Source organism: Silurus meridionalis, chromosome 14, assembly GCF_014805685.1.
Source record: "Silurus meridionalis isolate SWU-2019-XX chromosome 14, ASM1480568v1, whole genome shotgun sequence".
Taxonomy (NCBI): Eukaryota; Metazoa; Chordata; class Actinopteri; order Siluriformes; family Siluridae; genus Silurus; species Silurus meridionalis.
The window spans coordinates 4,284,168-4,300,565 of NC_060897.1; the positions used below are offsets into that span (position 1 = coordinate 4,284,168).

General features: G+C 39.5%; 1 protein-coding gene across 7 annotated transcripts in view; it reads right to left on the reverse strand.

Moving 5' to 3' along the window:
* Positions 1–16,398, reverse strand: part of si:ch211-278a6.1 (SRC kinase signaling inhibitor 1) — a 159,187-nt gene that overhangs the window by 43,536 nt on the left and 99,253 nt on the right. For 6 of the 7 annotated variants that reach the window (XM_046865934.1, XM_046865930.1, XM_046865929.1 and 3 more), the window contains one exon: positions 6,936–6,962. In XM_046865934.1, the coding sequence (XP_046721890.1) occupies positions 6,936–6,962 (27 nt within the window). Of the gene's footprint in view, positions 1–6,935; positions 6,963–15,217; positions 15,564–16,398 lie in introns of those variants that run through there. The other variant, XM_046865936.1, reaches the window with a different exon arrangement.

The following is a 16,398-nucleotide window of genomic DNA, read 5'->3' on the forward strand; positions in this document are numbered from 1 at the left end:
TGGAGGCTGAACAGTGTTTAATGACGAGACTCCCACATCTCCGTCGCCGCTCCACGGCACTGCACTCGTCGGTAACGAGCTCCCAGGATGTACTTTGCAGATGCTGGATTGGGATTCATCCGTAAAGCAGCAAAAAGATTTCGTTGCTTTTATCTGCTCTGTGGTTAATCCATTGCATGCTGATTTTTTCACAGAGTGATTGGCTCTGGCTGAATGATGAATATAATAACGTAATAATGCTAATTATCCGGTGGGAGAAAACGAGTTTCAAAGAATTTACACATACAGATAATCCCACACAAATACGCATTGTGCTTTATACTGTCTTTGCGCAGTGAGACTCCAGGATTACTGCATAACCTGTTCCTGAATTCAGCAAAAAAAAAATATATATATATGTACATGTGTGTGTGTGTGTGTGTGTGTGTGTGTGTGTGTGTGTGTATTACATCAAAAAGCAATTCCTTTCACAAGAGTTACATAGCAACATAATAAGTTACATAGCAACATAATAAGGTGTGGGATTTTTTTTGGGGTGTTATTAACTAAATGTAGATGTTATATAACAGAAATCCCCAACCACTGGATTATAACCAACAGTCTGTGAGAAATGTCCAGAGAAACGATGCTCTCTCTCTCTCTCTCTCTGTTATATATATATATATATATATATGGTAATGGCATCATAATGAATCGCATTGTATTGAATAGAATCAGAATCGGATCGCACTGTACCGTAATGGATCGTGTGTGTGTGTGTATATATGCAAACTGCACAAGTTCAAATATATCCATTGGGTCATCACATGGTCATTAATTATGGTATGTGATTTTTGAGCATTGCATTCCACATTTAGTCCCTATTTGCTCTTAAAATTCCCTCCACTCTTCTGGGAAGATGTTCCACTTGATTTTTGAGTGTATATATGTGTGTTCATTAGACACAAGGGTGTTACGAAAGGCAGGTACTGATGTAGGTGAGGAGACCTGAGGTACAGTCAGCGCTCACATTCATCATGGAGGTGTTCAGAAGGCATGAGATCAGAGGTCTATAACAGGCCACTGAAGATCTTCCTCTCTAAAGCTTGTAAACTTTGTGTACAGGGGCATCGCCATGCTGGAACAGGTTTGGGTTTCCAAGTTCAAGTGAATGTAAAATTTTATTATAGCTAAAGACGCCCTGTACAATTGTACAATTGAGTGCCTCTATATTTGTAGTAGCATTTTGAAAAAGAACCACATATAGCAGGAAAGGTCAGGTGACCCAATACTTTTGGCAGTATAGTGTACTTTCAAGGACATTTACAAGATGCTATAGATGTATGCAGGTGGTGCAGTTGTGGCTACAGTGAAAATAGACTAGTTATATTGATGGTTTCATTACAGCCCGCCATTGTTTATATATTTTTACACATTAAGGTTGGAGAATTCTGTTATAAGGGGAATAAAACATGTAGGATGTGTTTTTATTGGACCCCTTAGCTACTGTATGCTGGTTGTATGGGACTAAATTTCCCAGAATGTTCAAACTGTCTTACCCACACTAAGATTTAGTATTTCAGATCAAAACACCTCAGTCTGTTGACTTATGGAGAAAACAAGGAACTACAGCACTCTCGGTTATAGCTGTCCACTAGTATACAGTGTATTGTACAGGAAAATGATTAAAATTATGACTGTCATCCCAGTGCTGAACTGTGAATACATTCTCCCTTTTCCTTCACCCTCGTCACTTTCTTTTGGCTTTTGTTCGACGAAGTATTCAGGGCTGAAATTGCTCGGCAGCGCTGAAATTGCCTTGCCAAATAGCAGCAGATTGATGGCTGATTCGGTCTTTTGCTGAGAGAGTGAGAAACAGAGGGATCGTGTCACGCTGCTCTCCAGGTAGATGGTCATGAAAGTGCAGGCTGTCTCTCCACTAACAAAACAGCAGACAAAAACGATGGATGAGGCACAGAGAGATGAAAAGAAACTTTTCACCTGCTGATTTTGCAACAGTTTGGGGGCTCACTGGTTTCGAGGTTTTGAATGAAAATGCAGAATTATTAAAAGATCAACTTATTCTGGAGAGTGAAGCAAAAAGAAAGCAGGGTCAGACAAATGACAAACAAAATACACAAGTCTTAGGCAAAATCATAAACTAGAGGAAACTAAATCAAGATCAGAATGTCAATCAGAAATGGTTCTGGATCATCACTGGCAGAAAGCAGGTGTGAGACTTTGCAGTAGTTATTATTGGCTGAGTTATTTAAAGGAATGTGTGTGGGTATAGGTGTGCATATCGGTCATGTGTCATGGTTAGTCCTACCAACATTGTGATGAAACAGCCTAGCACTTAAGTTAACAACTTTTGGACCAATTTTTTTGTGATAATCCTGCACTTCACACTCCAATGGCCAATCAGTGAACACCACTGTTCCAAACAGCCAAACACTGATGAATACTAAAAGCAAAAGCCAATCACTGATCCTCATTGTTCCCAAAACTCAATAACTAATCACCATTGTTTAACAGCCAATCACCGATCCTTAATTTTCCCAAAACCCAATAACTAATCACCATTGTTCCCAAAAGCCAAACCCTGCGCACCACTGTTTCCAAAAGACAATCACTGATCTCCATTGTTCTCAAAAGCCAATCACTGATAACCATTGTTCCCAAAAGACAATCACTGATCAACATTGTTCCCAAATGCCAATCAATGATCACCATTGTTTCCAAAAGCCAAACCCTGTGCACCACTGTTCCCAAAACCCAATCACTGATCACCATTGTTCCCAAAACCCAATCACTGATCACCATTATTCCCAAAACCCAATCACTGATCACCATTATTCCCAAAACCCAATCACTGATCACCATTGTTCCCAAAAGCCAATCACTGATCACCATTGTTCCCAAAACCCAATCATTGCTCATCATTGTTCCCAAAAGCCAAACCCTGTGCACCACTGTTCCCAAAAGCCAAACCCTGTGCACCACTGTTTCCAAAAAGCCAATCACTGATCAGCATTGTTCCTAAAAGCCAAACCCTGCACACCACTGTTCCCAAAAGCCAATCACTGATCACTATTGTTTACAAAAAGCCATGTAAGTTATAATTTAACGGAGATGGCTCTGTCCACAGGGCATTGTCATGCTGGAACATATTTGGGTCTCCTAGTTCAAGTGAAAGAAACATTTCATGCTACTACATCCAAAGATCCTATACAATTGTGTGGTAACATTTTGGAGAGGAACTTTAGTCCATATAGTCAATATAACAACTTGTGTTTATGTGTGGACCGCATTTAAGCAGGCCATCAAAGTAAGCACTAGAGCACTCACTCCACCTGCTGAAGCATACTTGTCCAAAAAGAAACCATGCTCTAATGAGAAGAGCCAACAGGAGCACCTCGTCTGATCCCTCAGAGATTATGGCTGAAAAGCTAAACAATTATTGATTGCCTGAGATTACAATGCTTTAAAATTTGAGTCATTTTGGGAGTAGAAATATAGAATAGAGGAATAGAAAAATAGAGGAATAGAAAAAAAAGCAAGATTTGGACAATAATTCGATAACAGTGTACTTCTATTTAGCGTAGTGTTTTAGGAGAATGGAGTGCTTTTAGTGTGGAGCAAACACACACACACACACACACACACACACACACACACACACACACACACACACACACTACTAGAATTAAAGCCCTGATTTTGTTCTTGAAAATCTCCTCTTATGACCTTTTTCCCAGAAGATGCAACAATTAAAAGCGTGTAGATCTTAAAGGGTCTACAAATCATCATATAACCCGACAGTTGCAGGTTTATGGTATGAAACACTACAAGATGTAATAAATAACTACACATACATAAGAATAATGACCTGGAATTGACCACCACTCACAAATAAACAAGTATAGCAAGAAACTAGTGTATCTTAGATGTCATATGAGCGAAAACCTATGGATAAGTCATGTCTAGGCCAAATGCTGTACATCTGATGGCTGCATCTGGGCCATTTTTGCCCACACTTATCATTGCTATAACTGACACTTGACATATAAACAAGTGTGTGTGACTACAGGTAGTCCCTGACTTACAGACAGTTCAGTCGAATCAGTTTAATCAGTTTAGTGCCTCAATGCTGAACGGTATTTACAGGTTTAATGCAATAAATTCTTCCATTCAAAAAACGTCTTTTTTAGTGAAGGCCTTGCATATTTCAACTAACCAATGCTAACTACATACTGCATCTTTTACAAAAGCAGTAGAAGAAGACTAGAAGAGTCTGGCTGCTGAACTGGCCTGCCTGCAGTTTAGACCTTTCACCATTTGGCGCATTATGAAACATAAAACCACACAAAAAAGTACACCCAGATCTGTTGAACAGATAGAATCCTGTATCAGAAACATATGGAATATGTTTCTCTCCCCAAAACTTCAGCAACGGGTCTCCTCAGTTCCCAGATGTATACAGACCGGAGACATAATGCTATGCAGTGGTACACATGGCCCTGTCCCAACTTTTTTGAGACTTGTTGCAGCCATCAAATTAAAAATGACCTTTTTTTTTTTTTTCTTCATAAAATGGTATCATGTTTTCAGGTTAAAATAGTTTTTTGTTTTGTTGTGTATAGAATTTGAATTTATGAGATAAGCAAATCATAACATTCTGTTTTATTTACATTTTGCACAGTGCACAGAATTTTTATATATATAAAAACATATATATATATAAATGACTGTAAGTAAATCGGAAGTATGATGTGCCATTATTTCATAAATTTTTTTAATGCTCAGATATCAGGAGCTGGGACATGCTGTTGTTGGTAAAAAGCCAACATCTCTGTGATAATAGTAACCGTATTTTCATTTAATAGTTCAACCCACCAGCTGCTTTGATCGAATTTTTAACTCTCAGGCCATTTCTCAACCAGCAGGGTCTCACCTTCGTCGCTTTCCAGGTCTTACCCTTGCGAAGCTATGAAGAATCTTTTCAATCCTTTGCCCATACAGCATCTCACTGTAATGGCCCTGCTCAGTATGAAGCTAACATATGCTAGATGTATATTAGCAATGCATTAATCAATAGATGGAGCAGAAGAAACAAGACTATCCTTACTAGCAAGAAACAGAACCAATGATGGTGTCCTGGTCTCTTGAGTCCTAATCTTCTGACAATAGGGTGAAAGCATTGGCAGCTTTTCCCCTCAGGAAACCTCAGATGGAATTTTCAAGTGAGGCAGGGTGCAATCCAAACTCACAGCAGGATCTTCTATTAGTGGCTCTCATAAACAAATATGGTGTGTGGAGGAGATCCGCTATCAAGACTCAGGCTGTAGCCTCAGAGCGTACCATCAGTGAAACCAGTGAATACAGGAAATAAAGGATGTAACAATTAAGTGTTGGCCCCCACAGTTGACTCAGCTATATGATGTCCACCCTGTTACATTTTCATTTGAGATGGTGTTTTCAGTCGATGGGAATTTATTTTTTTACTCCAAAGTGGATGAATTGCAAAAAATAGAAATAAAAAAAATTTCATTTCGCAATGTGGACTGTGAACATGGAGGCTTTTCAAAAATATGAAGAATTTTTACTCATGGCCACAGCGTTTCAAGGTTCTCAGTGGTTAAGGTTGCCGTTTAGAAGTCGGGGGTTCAAGCCCCACTATCACCAAGCTACCACTCTTGTGTCCTTGAATAAGGCCCTTAACTCTCCATGCTCCAGGGGTGGTGTATGACGCCTGACCCCAAATTCCTATCAACGATGGGATATGCGAAGAAAGAACTTCTATATAAAGCTGTAATGTACATGTGACAAGCATAAAGCAGCTTTACTGTACTTTTTTTGAATGCTGTGGTAAAAGTACAGGCTCAACCATGTACACAAACACGCTTTTTATTCTTTCAACACAAATTTGTATAATTATCTGCCTGAACAATCATGCCAATCACCTGGTTCTGAAGACGAACACAGATTTTAAGATACATTACTCAAGTCCTCAATATTTAATAAAAAAATACATTAGTCTACCTAAAACAATATGCATGAAGGTTTAACTTCGGCCTGGAAAAGCTTGTGCCACAAACAACGTTCATGAAAATGAATCGGTAGATCAGTAATAAACAAGTAAGAGTCTCAGTACATCAATTAAGGCAACTAGATTAGTTTAGATTTTGCTAAAGTCCACTATACACTACATGGGCAAAAGTTTGTGAACCCCTGATCGTAAGATTGGTACGCACTTCTTAAACTCTTATAATCTCCTTCACTCTGCTCTCCTTCCTGCTCATTTAGCTACAAGGGTGTTAGTAAAATCATCATGTTCAGTAGGGTTGAGGTCAGAGTTCTATAGCAGGAGATCTTCCACTCAAATCTATGTAAAGCAGATCTTCATAGAGCTGGCTTTGTACACAGGGGAATTGTGACGCTGGAACAGGTTTGGGTCTCCTAGTTCAAGTGAAGGGAAATTTAATGCTATTTTAACCAAAGACATTCTATACAATCGTGTGCGTCCAATATTGTGGAACCGGATTAGGCAGGAATGACATGTCCCAATACTGTTGTTCATATATTGTATATTTGGTTAAAAAAATATATTTTTAAGGAGGAATAAAAAATTCATGTTTCAATCCGAATATAGATATAAGCAGTGTAAGCAGACTTGTGTTAATGAGCACAGAGCCATATATATTATTACAGCAGAAGCACTTCGGTACACATGTACAGTATCCAGACAAGATTATCCATTGAATATATTACCACGCTGTCTAAAACCGTCTCAAACCCACATATACATGCATAATTTTCCAATAAATGAGGCATTTGCATACACAAGAGCCATTCCATAAAACATCCATAATATACATGTATGTTCATTGGAAATGATCATGCAGAAGCTATTGCATAAACCAAAAGTAACACATTGTATGACATTGAGTACTGACCTTAAAACTCCAGTAGTTTGGCTGTTGCTGTGGAGAAAGGGGAAAAAAAGAAGAATAGAGAAGAAAAGCGAGTCAGTCCTTTCACACATTTTCTGCGGCAACACAAAACCCTCTCAGCATGTTCATGCCTCTGACAGGCAGCCCACTGAGAGAGAGAATATCAAAGAATACGAGAAGGATGCCACTTTGAATAGACGAGTCACTTATTATTATTAATCTATATCTTTTCTATCCATTTTTTCTATCAACATCCTTGCATGCTTTAATGAAATGAAATGATATTACATTACGATTGAGACTATACACTTTAATAGAATATTTTTATCAGAATATTGAAACTCAGGCTTATTAGCTCAGTCTGATATCTGGATTATAATAAAACACAGTTTGCTCCATCTCATTTTTCTTTACCCAGTCACTATATTTTTTCTGTTTGCATCATCTGAATTGGAGTGGAACTGTTGGGTTCTCTATTTGGATGCTATTTTATTATGTACAGGTTTAAGCAGAACAGGAAGAAAGTTGCTAGGAGAGAACGGATATGCAAGAGTTTTTGTTTGGTTTATTTTCGGCACAAAAAAAACGATGGGTGAAAAGTTGAGTGAGCAGGAAAAACTGAGACCATGCAAAAGAGTGAATGAGTAATTGTTGTATAAATATAATTGAATAGCATCAGCGACCATCATCTGGCATCTCAGAAGTCGGTTTGGTACATTGTAGGTTTGTGGAAACACATAGGACACTTCTTTACTAGGATTAACATGCATGGAGGCCATGCCTACTTTCAGCACAAAAAAAAAAACAGGTAAGAACGAGAGGTACAGAAGTAACTAGTGATGGGAAGATCAGACCATTTTAGTGATTTGGTTCCTTGAATCTCATTCAACAAAATGAACCATCATTTAGTTCATTTCATTTCCTTAAACCTTTACATGTATGGGAACGACTCGAACCAGAGGACTCATGAGATGAACTACTCAATTCTGTTTCCTGTGTAATGCATCTATGGGAGTCACGTGATCAAAGAACGAATTACTCGGACTAGAAAAGTTGAGAAGTAAACTACTCGATTCTGTTTTTCTGAAAATGAACAAATCACTGTTTGAGACGACTCGTTCTCCCGAGTCACATTAAAGACTCGTTCAAAATGAACGAATCGCTCATGAACAACCGTCACAAGAAACAACACCTCCTTTACTATGTGGGGCAGGTACACACCACCTTCATGGGTAGTAGCAGGTACAAAGGCTACACCTCTCTAACTGAGACTATTAGGTACAGAAGCCACACCTCCTTTACTAAGTTTAAGGGCACAGAAGAAACACCTACTAAGACAGTAAGATTGAAAGCTGACAGTTTTAATGGAACTGACAAGCACAGATGCCAGTGTCGATTAAAATTAGGACAATCCTCCTTCACTAAGATTGTTAGGAACAGAGACCACGTCTTCTTCACTGAGACTGTTTGGTACAAATGAAAATTCTCCTTTATTTAAACAGCTGGTAATATATTCCAAACCTACTTTACAGAGACTGATAGGAACAGAGGCCACGTCTTCTTTACTGAGACTGATTAATTTCAATTTAATTCATTTTGATTTGTATAGCATGTTTAAAGTTGTATAAAAGTATGTATACATTTTATGGCTGTCAAAATAACCGCATTAAAAACGGGTTAACGCACGATTAATGCCCCACGCATTTCTGTTTGAATATTCTTTTAAGAAATGTAAGTGAAATAAATATAAGAGGCAAAATTAAATGCATCAACGCAACACGCATTTATTCACAATGTCCTTTCTTTTCTTAGATATATATATATAAAAAACTTCACCAAAAAATTCTTTTTAATCATTAAACATTTGTTTTACTGATGCGGCAAGTCTCAAATCGAGCACCAAATCAATCAGTCCGTGTGGAAACATTAGGTTGTGATTAATCCCAAGCTAACTCATGGCACTTGTGTGATTAATCACGATTAAATATTTGACTCGAATGACAGCCCTAATAAATTTCTCTCATAATTTCAAGTTTATCCCTAAAGCAAAAACTCCCATTCCAGGTGGCACCGAATCTCCATTCATTACATTTCACCATGCCTCTTTCACCTATTATACCATTGAACTACTTCGCAAATAAACTTTTTAATTTCTCTGAAACTATACAGAAGCCACACCTCCTTCATTAAGACCCTTATATACAGAGCTCCCGCCTACCTTAATGGAACTGACAAGTACAGATGCCACATCCTTTATTAGGTTTGACAGGCACTAGGTGGAGGCCACACCTTCTTCACTGAGACTGCTATGTACATATTTCACACCTCCTTCCCTGACACTGATAGGGCCAGAGGACACGCCTCCTTCACCTCTCCTACTATTTAAACAATTTTGGAATTATGGAATGACAGGTACTCAAGCCACACCTCTTTTACTAAGTTTGTACAAATTCCAAACCTACTATAATGAGACTGTTAGGTGCAGAGGCCACACCTCCTTTACTGAGACTTTTATGTACAGAGATCCCACCTACCTTAATGGTACTGACAAATACAGATGCCACATCCTTTATTAAGTTTACCAGGCAGTGCCAATCAAAATGAAAACAATCCTCCTTCACTGAGATTGTTAGGTACAGATGCCACACCTCCTTCACCTCTCCTACTATTGAGATTACTTTGGGTGAGCAAATAAAAATTTTTAATTCTCTCTCTGAAAAAGAGATTGAGATGTAAAATAGAATATAATCACATTGTGTGTGAGCGAGATGGAGAGAGAGCGAGTGAATGAGAAAGGGAGAAAGAGAGAGAGAGAGAGAGAGAGAGAGAGAGAGAGAGAGCGAGAGCGAGCTCATGATCAGGGAAGACCTTTCAGTCCCAATGAAATTAGAAATCCGTAGTCAACCCATGAATTTTAATTCACATTTCTCATCTCACATTCTCCGAGTTTCTTCGCTCTCTTTCTTATCAGTAACACACACTCTCACACACTCTCACACACACACACACACACACACACACACACACACACACACACACACACACACACAATATACACAACTCCCCAACACATTTGTTTCTCCCCTGTAAATGTAGCAGAATTACAGAAGTTTCATCTGATCCATCTTTTTTTTTTTACTATTTACGCCACTGAATATTTCATGAATTCTATCGCCATCACTCGTAGTGTGGTATACGATCTAAAATGTGCAGATGTCAGACACACAAGTTGGACCTTCTCTTGCAAGCCTGCTGCAACATATAGCTAAAATCCACTAATACTATTTAGCCACACTCGACTTTGTGGACCAAACTATTTTTCTGAATCTAGTTTTTAGCTAGCTATTACCACAGAAGTGTGGTTTAGTGCTGTGTTAGCTCTTGCTAGTTTATGATCACTGAGAAATTAGCATGTCATGTGTCACTGTACTGCGTTTGTCAGATTTTTGTTTACATCGATATCAGATTCAAGGTCTGGTTTCATTTTGGTCAGAAATAGAACCAAATTAGCCAAATTTATCAGCTAGCAATATGTTGTATGTTAACTTTAGCTAGCTAGCAAGGTTAGTGCTTAAAACGACACCTGGACTGGAATCCCCGTCCTTCAGAAACCCAGAGTCTAATTCACTGAGCGAATTTTATTAAAAACGATTAGCATGAGGAAACATGCTAATCTTACTGTATATAGTGCATTATTTGATATGCTGTTTAGCATGCTAGCCATTCTAACCTCATGTGCAGCAATCCAATCATGGTCATCATGGTATGAGTATAAATAAAGGTCTATTCTTTTTAAAATATTTTTAATAACCTAGTTATTTCTTGTACTTTCAGTTTGTTAGTAATATAAACCATCACACAACTCCAACACCAATCCCTTTCTGCAGTTTATGAGCGAGCAAAGTGTTCCCATTTGGCATAACGGCATTTAAAAAGTTCAAACACACACCCACTGAGGCCGATTTCATGTCTGCGTCAACAAGTACGGCGTGTGAAATGCAAATGAGCCTCCTGAAGCTTTCTTCTCACAGACTGCAAAGCAAATGCTCACTGACTCCAATACAAAACAGCACACAGCCTCAGACACTTAACCCTCTGGCGGGTCATCAATGAAAAGGATTTTATTTTCTCTAAAAGTAGGAACCAAGGTCAGATGTAACTCAATCATCCTTGGCTTGTTGCATTGTGTCCTGCGCCTGTTCGGCTTGCTGCGCCGAGGTCTTATCAGGTATCACAGCACATGGAGACTGAGAAAGCAGTCAGTCCTGTCTGGCCTCTTTCAATGCAGCTTTTACTGCGGGAAATGACTTAATGCACGCATCGAACTTCTCCTGGGCTCCAACATGCAAGCGTAAAAAAACGAGGGTATTTGTTTTCCTCGAGCCATACACTATTAACCACCGACACATGAAGCAGTACATGCACTAAGGTTAAAAATAAATAAATAATTAAATACAGTAAATAAGGCCAGGTCCACAGTGATATGTTTTCGTTTGTAAAAGCATATATTTCTCTCAGTTGGGGTCGTTACACTGCAGTGATGCCATTGTCAGGACCTGAACAACACGCAACAACAATGGCAGAAGGTTTGGTAGGGAAATTAGTCTATGATTGTCCTTCTGATTAACATAGCATGGAAAAAAAAGGAACCGGAGTTGAATCTGGCATCTTCGCTAGAAGAACGATAAATTACCCTCCTGTGCTGATGCCAAGTTTACTGTTAACTATGACGCATAGAAGACTAGAGAACCTAGAAGTCTGCAATTTGTAATTTCAACCATTCAACTTCCTATTTATTCGAGCATTAACAGCATTCACTTCTTCAGCAGTGTGCGCTACAGGAGCTCGTCTGTAAAATCGGACCACACGGACCAGCCTTTGCTGCCCACGTGTATCAATAAGCCTCGGCCATCCATGACCCTGTCGCCGATTCACTACTGTTCCTTCCTTAGACTTCAGACTTTTGACAGATACTGACCACTGCAGCCCCGGAAACAGCCCACAAGCGCTGCAGTTTTGGAGATGCTCTGACCCAGTTGTCTAGACGTCACAATCTGGTGCTTGTCAAACTCAAATCCTTACGCTCGCCCATTTTTTCAGCTTCTAACACATCAACTTTGATGAAACAATGTGCTGCTTAATATATCCCACCCACTAACAGATGCCATGAAGAAGAGATAATCAGTGTAATTCATTTGTTATGTAATGTACACAATGTTATAATGCCAATGCTATGCCTGATCTGTGTGGATCGCATGTTAAATCTAGAGGTCAAACAGCAAGCTGGCTAACTTGCAAACAAAAGACAAACATAGAAATAAGTTGAACGTACTGAGATCATCTTTCCAACCACCAAAAGTAACTAATGAAGCATTATTCCACTGTTGCCCAAAATCCTTTTCAACCCACCCCTGCCCCACAAACAAATATACAGTATACACTGTACATTACGATTATATACAGTAGATTTCATCAATGCTGCTCATGTAGCGACTGCGTATGCATATGTATGCAAGGTCAAACTGAACTGTATTTGCAGCAAAGAGTTCCTTTGCACTTCTTTAGATGGTTAATAGTTTTCTCATTCTTAAGCTGCTCATGGGATTCCTATTCAAATACATTGGTTATCAAGCAGAGTTTATTGATTATTATTATAGTTCAATTGTACACTTATGGACTACCATAGGTTTCCTTCCAGGGTAGAACATGGTACCTCATTAAAAATGTATGGTCCTCCTACCTAGAAGACACCAACAAAATATCCAGGATGCCTTCGGGAGTCAGAAGAGGCACATTAAACTCGAACCTACAGTAAGAAACCATTACTTCCCGATAATTATTTTATTTTTAGCAGAGCCCATCCACCTAACACCTTGGTTTTAGGGAGGTTACAGGCATCTGCAGAACCTGGAGGAAACCTACAGGAACTTGACCCAGCAGACAAAATTCCAAAAGGAACCCCAGAGAAAGCAAAGACTATTAATTAGAGAAAAACTAAATTGTGAGAAAGCATGTGGTACTAGCCATTAAGTCCCATTATTCAGTTCCAAATCACCATAAACCTCCTCAAAGGAGTCTTTGAAGGAACTTCCATAAAGGTTCCTTAGAAAATCCGATTGGAATTCAGAATTAATTCCCCATTTCAATTGTTATGAGTGATTGGATTGGATTTTTTGGACAGCTCCAGAGTCCAACCATGCAGAGTTCCTCCATCCTGGGTTACTATTTGTGTGAAATATTGTGTGAAATTTTTTGTTCATTCAGGTTTTCCTTCAAGTTCTCAGGTTTCCTTCCACCAACCATAAAAAATATGCTAGTTCATGACAGGTTAGCTTCCCATCTAAGATGTAATCCTGCCTTCTCACGGTGTCCCGTTCCTGAGATGACCATTGAGGTGTGTGGTGTCCCAAATACATACAATTTATTGTATTACAGCAGCTATAACGAGTCGTTCCCTCACCATTCTCTTTTTTTTATTATCTTTTTTTGCTACACAGAAGCATTTACAATATCGACAACGCTATCTTTGTTGTTACTATGGAAATGATCATGTGTTAAAGCAAATTCAACAGAGGAGGAAAGTAACACATTTTATTTACTGTGTTACTGTAATTGAGCAGTTTTTTTGTGTACTTCTACTTTTTAAAGATCTGTAAATCCGTAATTCTACTTTTACTTAAGTATGTATTGTTTGAAGTGTTGTACTTAAGTACATTTAAAATCGTATCCCTTACTAAGTAAAATAAATAAATAAATAAAAAATAATGCGAAGGGGGAAAAAAAAAGAAAGAAAGATGGAGACGGCAAGAGAGGTGTGCGCTCACTGTCTGAATTCTGCAATTTTGCTCATTATCAATTATAAATGTATATTATATTATATTATAAATTACATTATAATTATTTTTTTTTAACTCACATTAGACTCATGTCAAAGTTTGTAGATTTTTTGAATTAATTTTATACTTTACTTTGTTAAAAACTAGTATGACATTCATATCTCCTTGTCCGTTTTGAACTATACTAGTATCCTCCACCTCACCCAAAAGTAGTTCTGTTATACACCTTATGGGCAAAAGTATTGGGACACCTGACTTTCCCAGTTTAGTTGCCGAACTGTTTCCACAAAGTCGGAAGCACACAATTGTATAGGATGTTTTTGGAAGCGCGAGCATGACTGATGAGGCACAAAACCAGTTCTATGAAAATGCGCTTTATACGAGTTGGAGTGGAAGATCTCCTGCTATAGAGCTCTGATCTCAACCTTATTTTACATGATGAATTGGAATGCTGACTGCCCCCCAGACTTCCTCACCTACATCAGTATCTTAATTTACTAATAGCTGAATGAGCAGAAATCTCCATAAGCAAATCTAGTAGAACATCTTCCCAGAAGAGTTGAGGTTATTCTAACAGCAAATGGGGACTAAATGTGGAATGGGATGGTCTAAAGTCATATGGATTGGTGTCCACAAACTTTTGTCCATTAGTGAAGAGCACTGACTCCCTGCAACCCAAAGCCTAAGCAAACACAGTAATGCAAGATACCTGAGACACACACTTTTACACAGGAGTTCAACTGCATATGTGTGTGTGTGTGTGTGTGTGTGTGTGTGTGTGTGTGTGTGTGTGTGTGCCGGGTGTGTGTGCGAGAGCTTCCAGCCTGGTGATGTCATTTTCAGCCAACTGCTGGCGTCTCCTGTTGCCTAGTAACCGTGTAACGCACTGTAGGGGAAAATTAGCCATTTGACCTGCAGCTGGATGGAAGAGTTTGGTCAGCACACACATACACACACACACACACACACACACAAGCAGCTTTCCTTGTGGGCACCAACCCAAGGTCAGATATTCCTACTCTTGTGGGGACATTTGGTCCTAACCAAGATATAGAAACCTACACACACACACACACACACACACACACAGTTGTTGAACATTACACACCAGCTGCACCTGATCTAACTAAGTAACATGTGTCAACTTGGTGCAGGAGAGCGCACTCTCTCTCTCTCTCTCTCTCTCTCTCTCTCTCACACACACACACACACACACACACAGACGCACTGAATATCCAGTGTACGAAACAGCTGCTAACAGGAGGACAGAACAAGCGCGTGGCACATGACCTGCATGCAAAGCAGTCTCTCTTTCTCTCTCGTATACAAACACACACACACACACACACACACATTCACAAATGTAGCATGCACCCCCAACCACAATGCACCTGCATCTGGTCTCCACGACGACCACTCTAACAAGAACACCCTCATACACACTCTTACCTGCACCTGTACGCGTGGATGTGTGTTTACACACAAACACACACATTACAGCCGCCTGGATGCCTTCAGTCAGCGAGAGCGTCAGTCAAGCTGCCCCCAAAACACACATTCTCTCTCTCTCTCTCTCTCTCTCTCTCTCTCTCTCTCAGCGGCGGCATTTATTTAATTCATTACCACATCGGCAGGCTGCTGCTTGGCTGCTTTAACTCTTCCGCACTAGAGTGTGTGTGTAGTGGTGGAGGTGGAGTGAAGAAGAAGGGAGGTGTGTGTGTGTGAGACGCACTGGGCTAATTAACTCCCCTCTTCCTTCTTTACACACTGCCGCACTCGTCCTCCCATTCCCACGCTTCCCTGCCCTCCCTCTTCTCTTCCCCTCATCCTTTCCCTAAAACCATTCCCAGCAGTATTCCAGCAGTATTCCAGCAATTCCTTTACCTGGTTTTTTTGTTGTTGTTGTTGTTGCAACAATACTAATCCAAGCAGCGTTCCTTTTCCTCCACCGTCTCCCTCTTTCTCTATCTACCTTTCCTTCTTTCTTTCTCTCTCTCTCTCCACCTGACCTTTGCAATATGATATCACCAGCTTCCAAATAAGGGCAATGTCGCCATGGCAACCATGGACTCCACCTGTCTCTCACTCAGCCGCTCGCTCAGTGTCACTTGCTCGCGCACACACACACACACACACACACACACACACACTTATTTATTCATCCTGCACTTGTGACAACAGACACAAAAGATGAACAGCAAACAAACAAGGGTGTAGGACAAAAAAAAAGAAAGAAAAGGAGGAGTGAAATGTGGATGAGGATTTCCTGTATGGACAAAAGTTTTGGAACACCTGACTTTTCCATCCACACGTGGATCTTCAGCATCGTATAGGATTTTTCTAGATGTGGTGGAATGAAATTTCTCTTCATTTGAACTAGGAGACCCAAACCTGTTCCAGCATCAAAATGCCCTTCCTGTGAAGATCTATGAAGATCTGCTTTACATGGGTTGGAATGGAACATCTCCTTCTGCAAAATAGTTGACTAGTTGACTATGATGTTTCTACTAAAATGTAATACTGTCAGTTTAACAATGTGTTTGTTTGGGCAAATTAACATTGTTGAGTAAAACGTGAAAACCAATCAAATTTGGACTATATTGTAGATGCTGACGAGGAGGCGGAGCAAC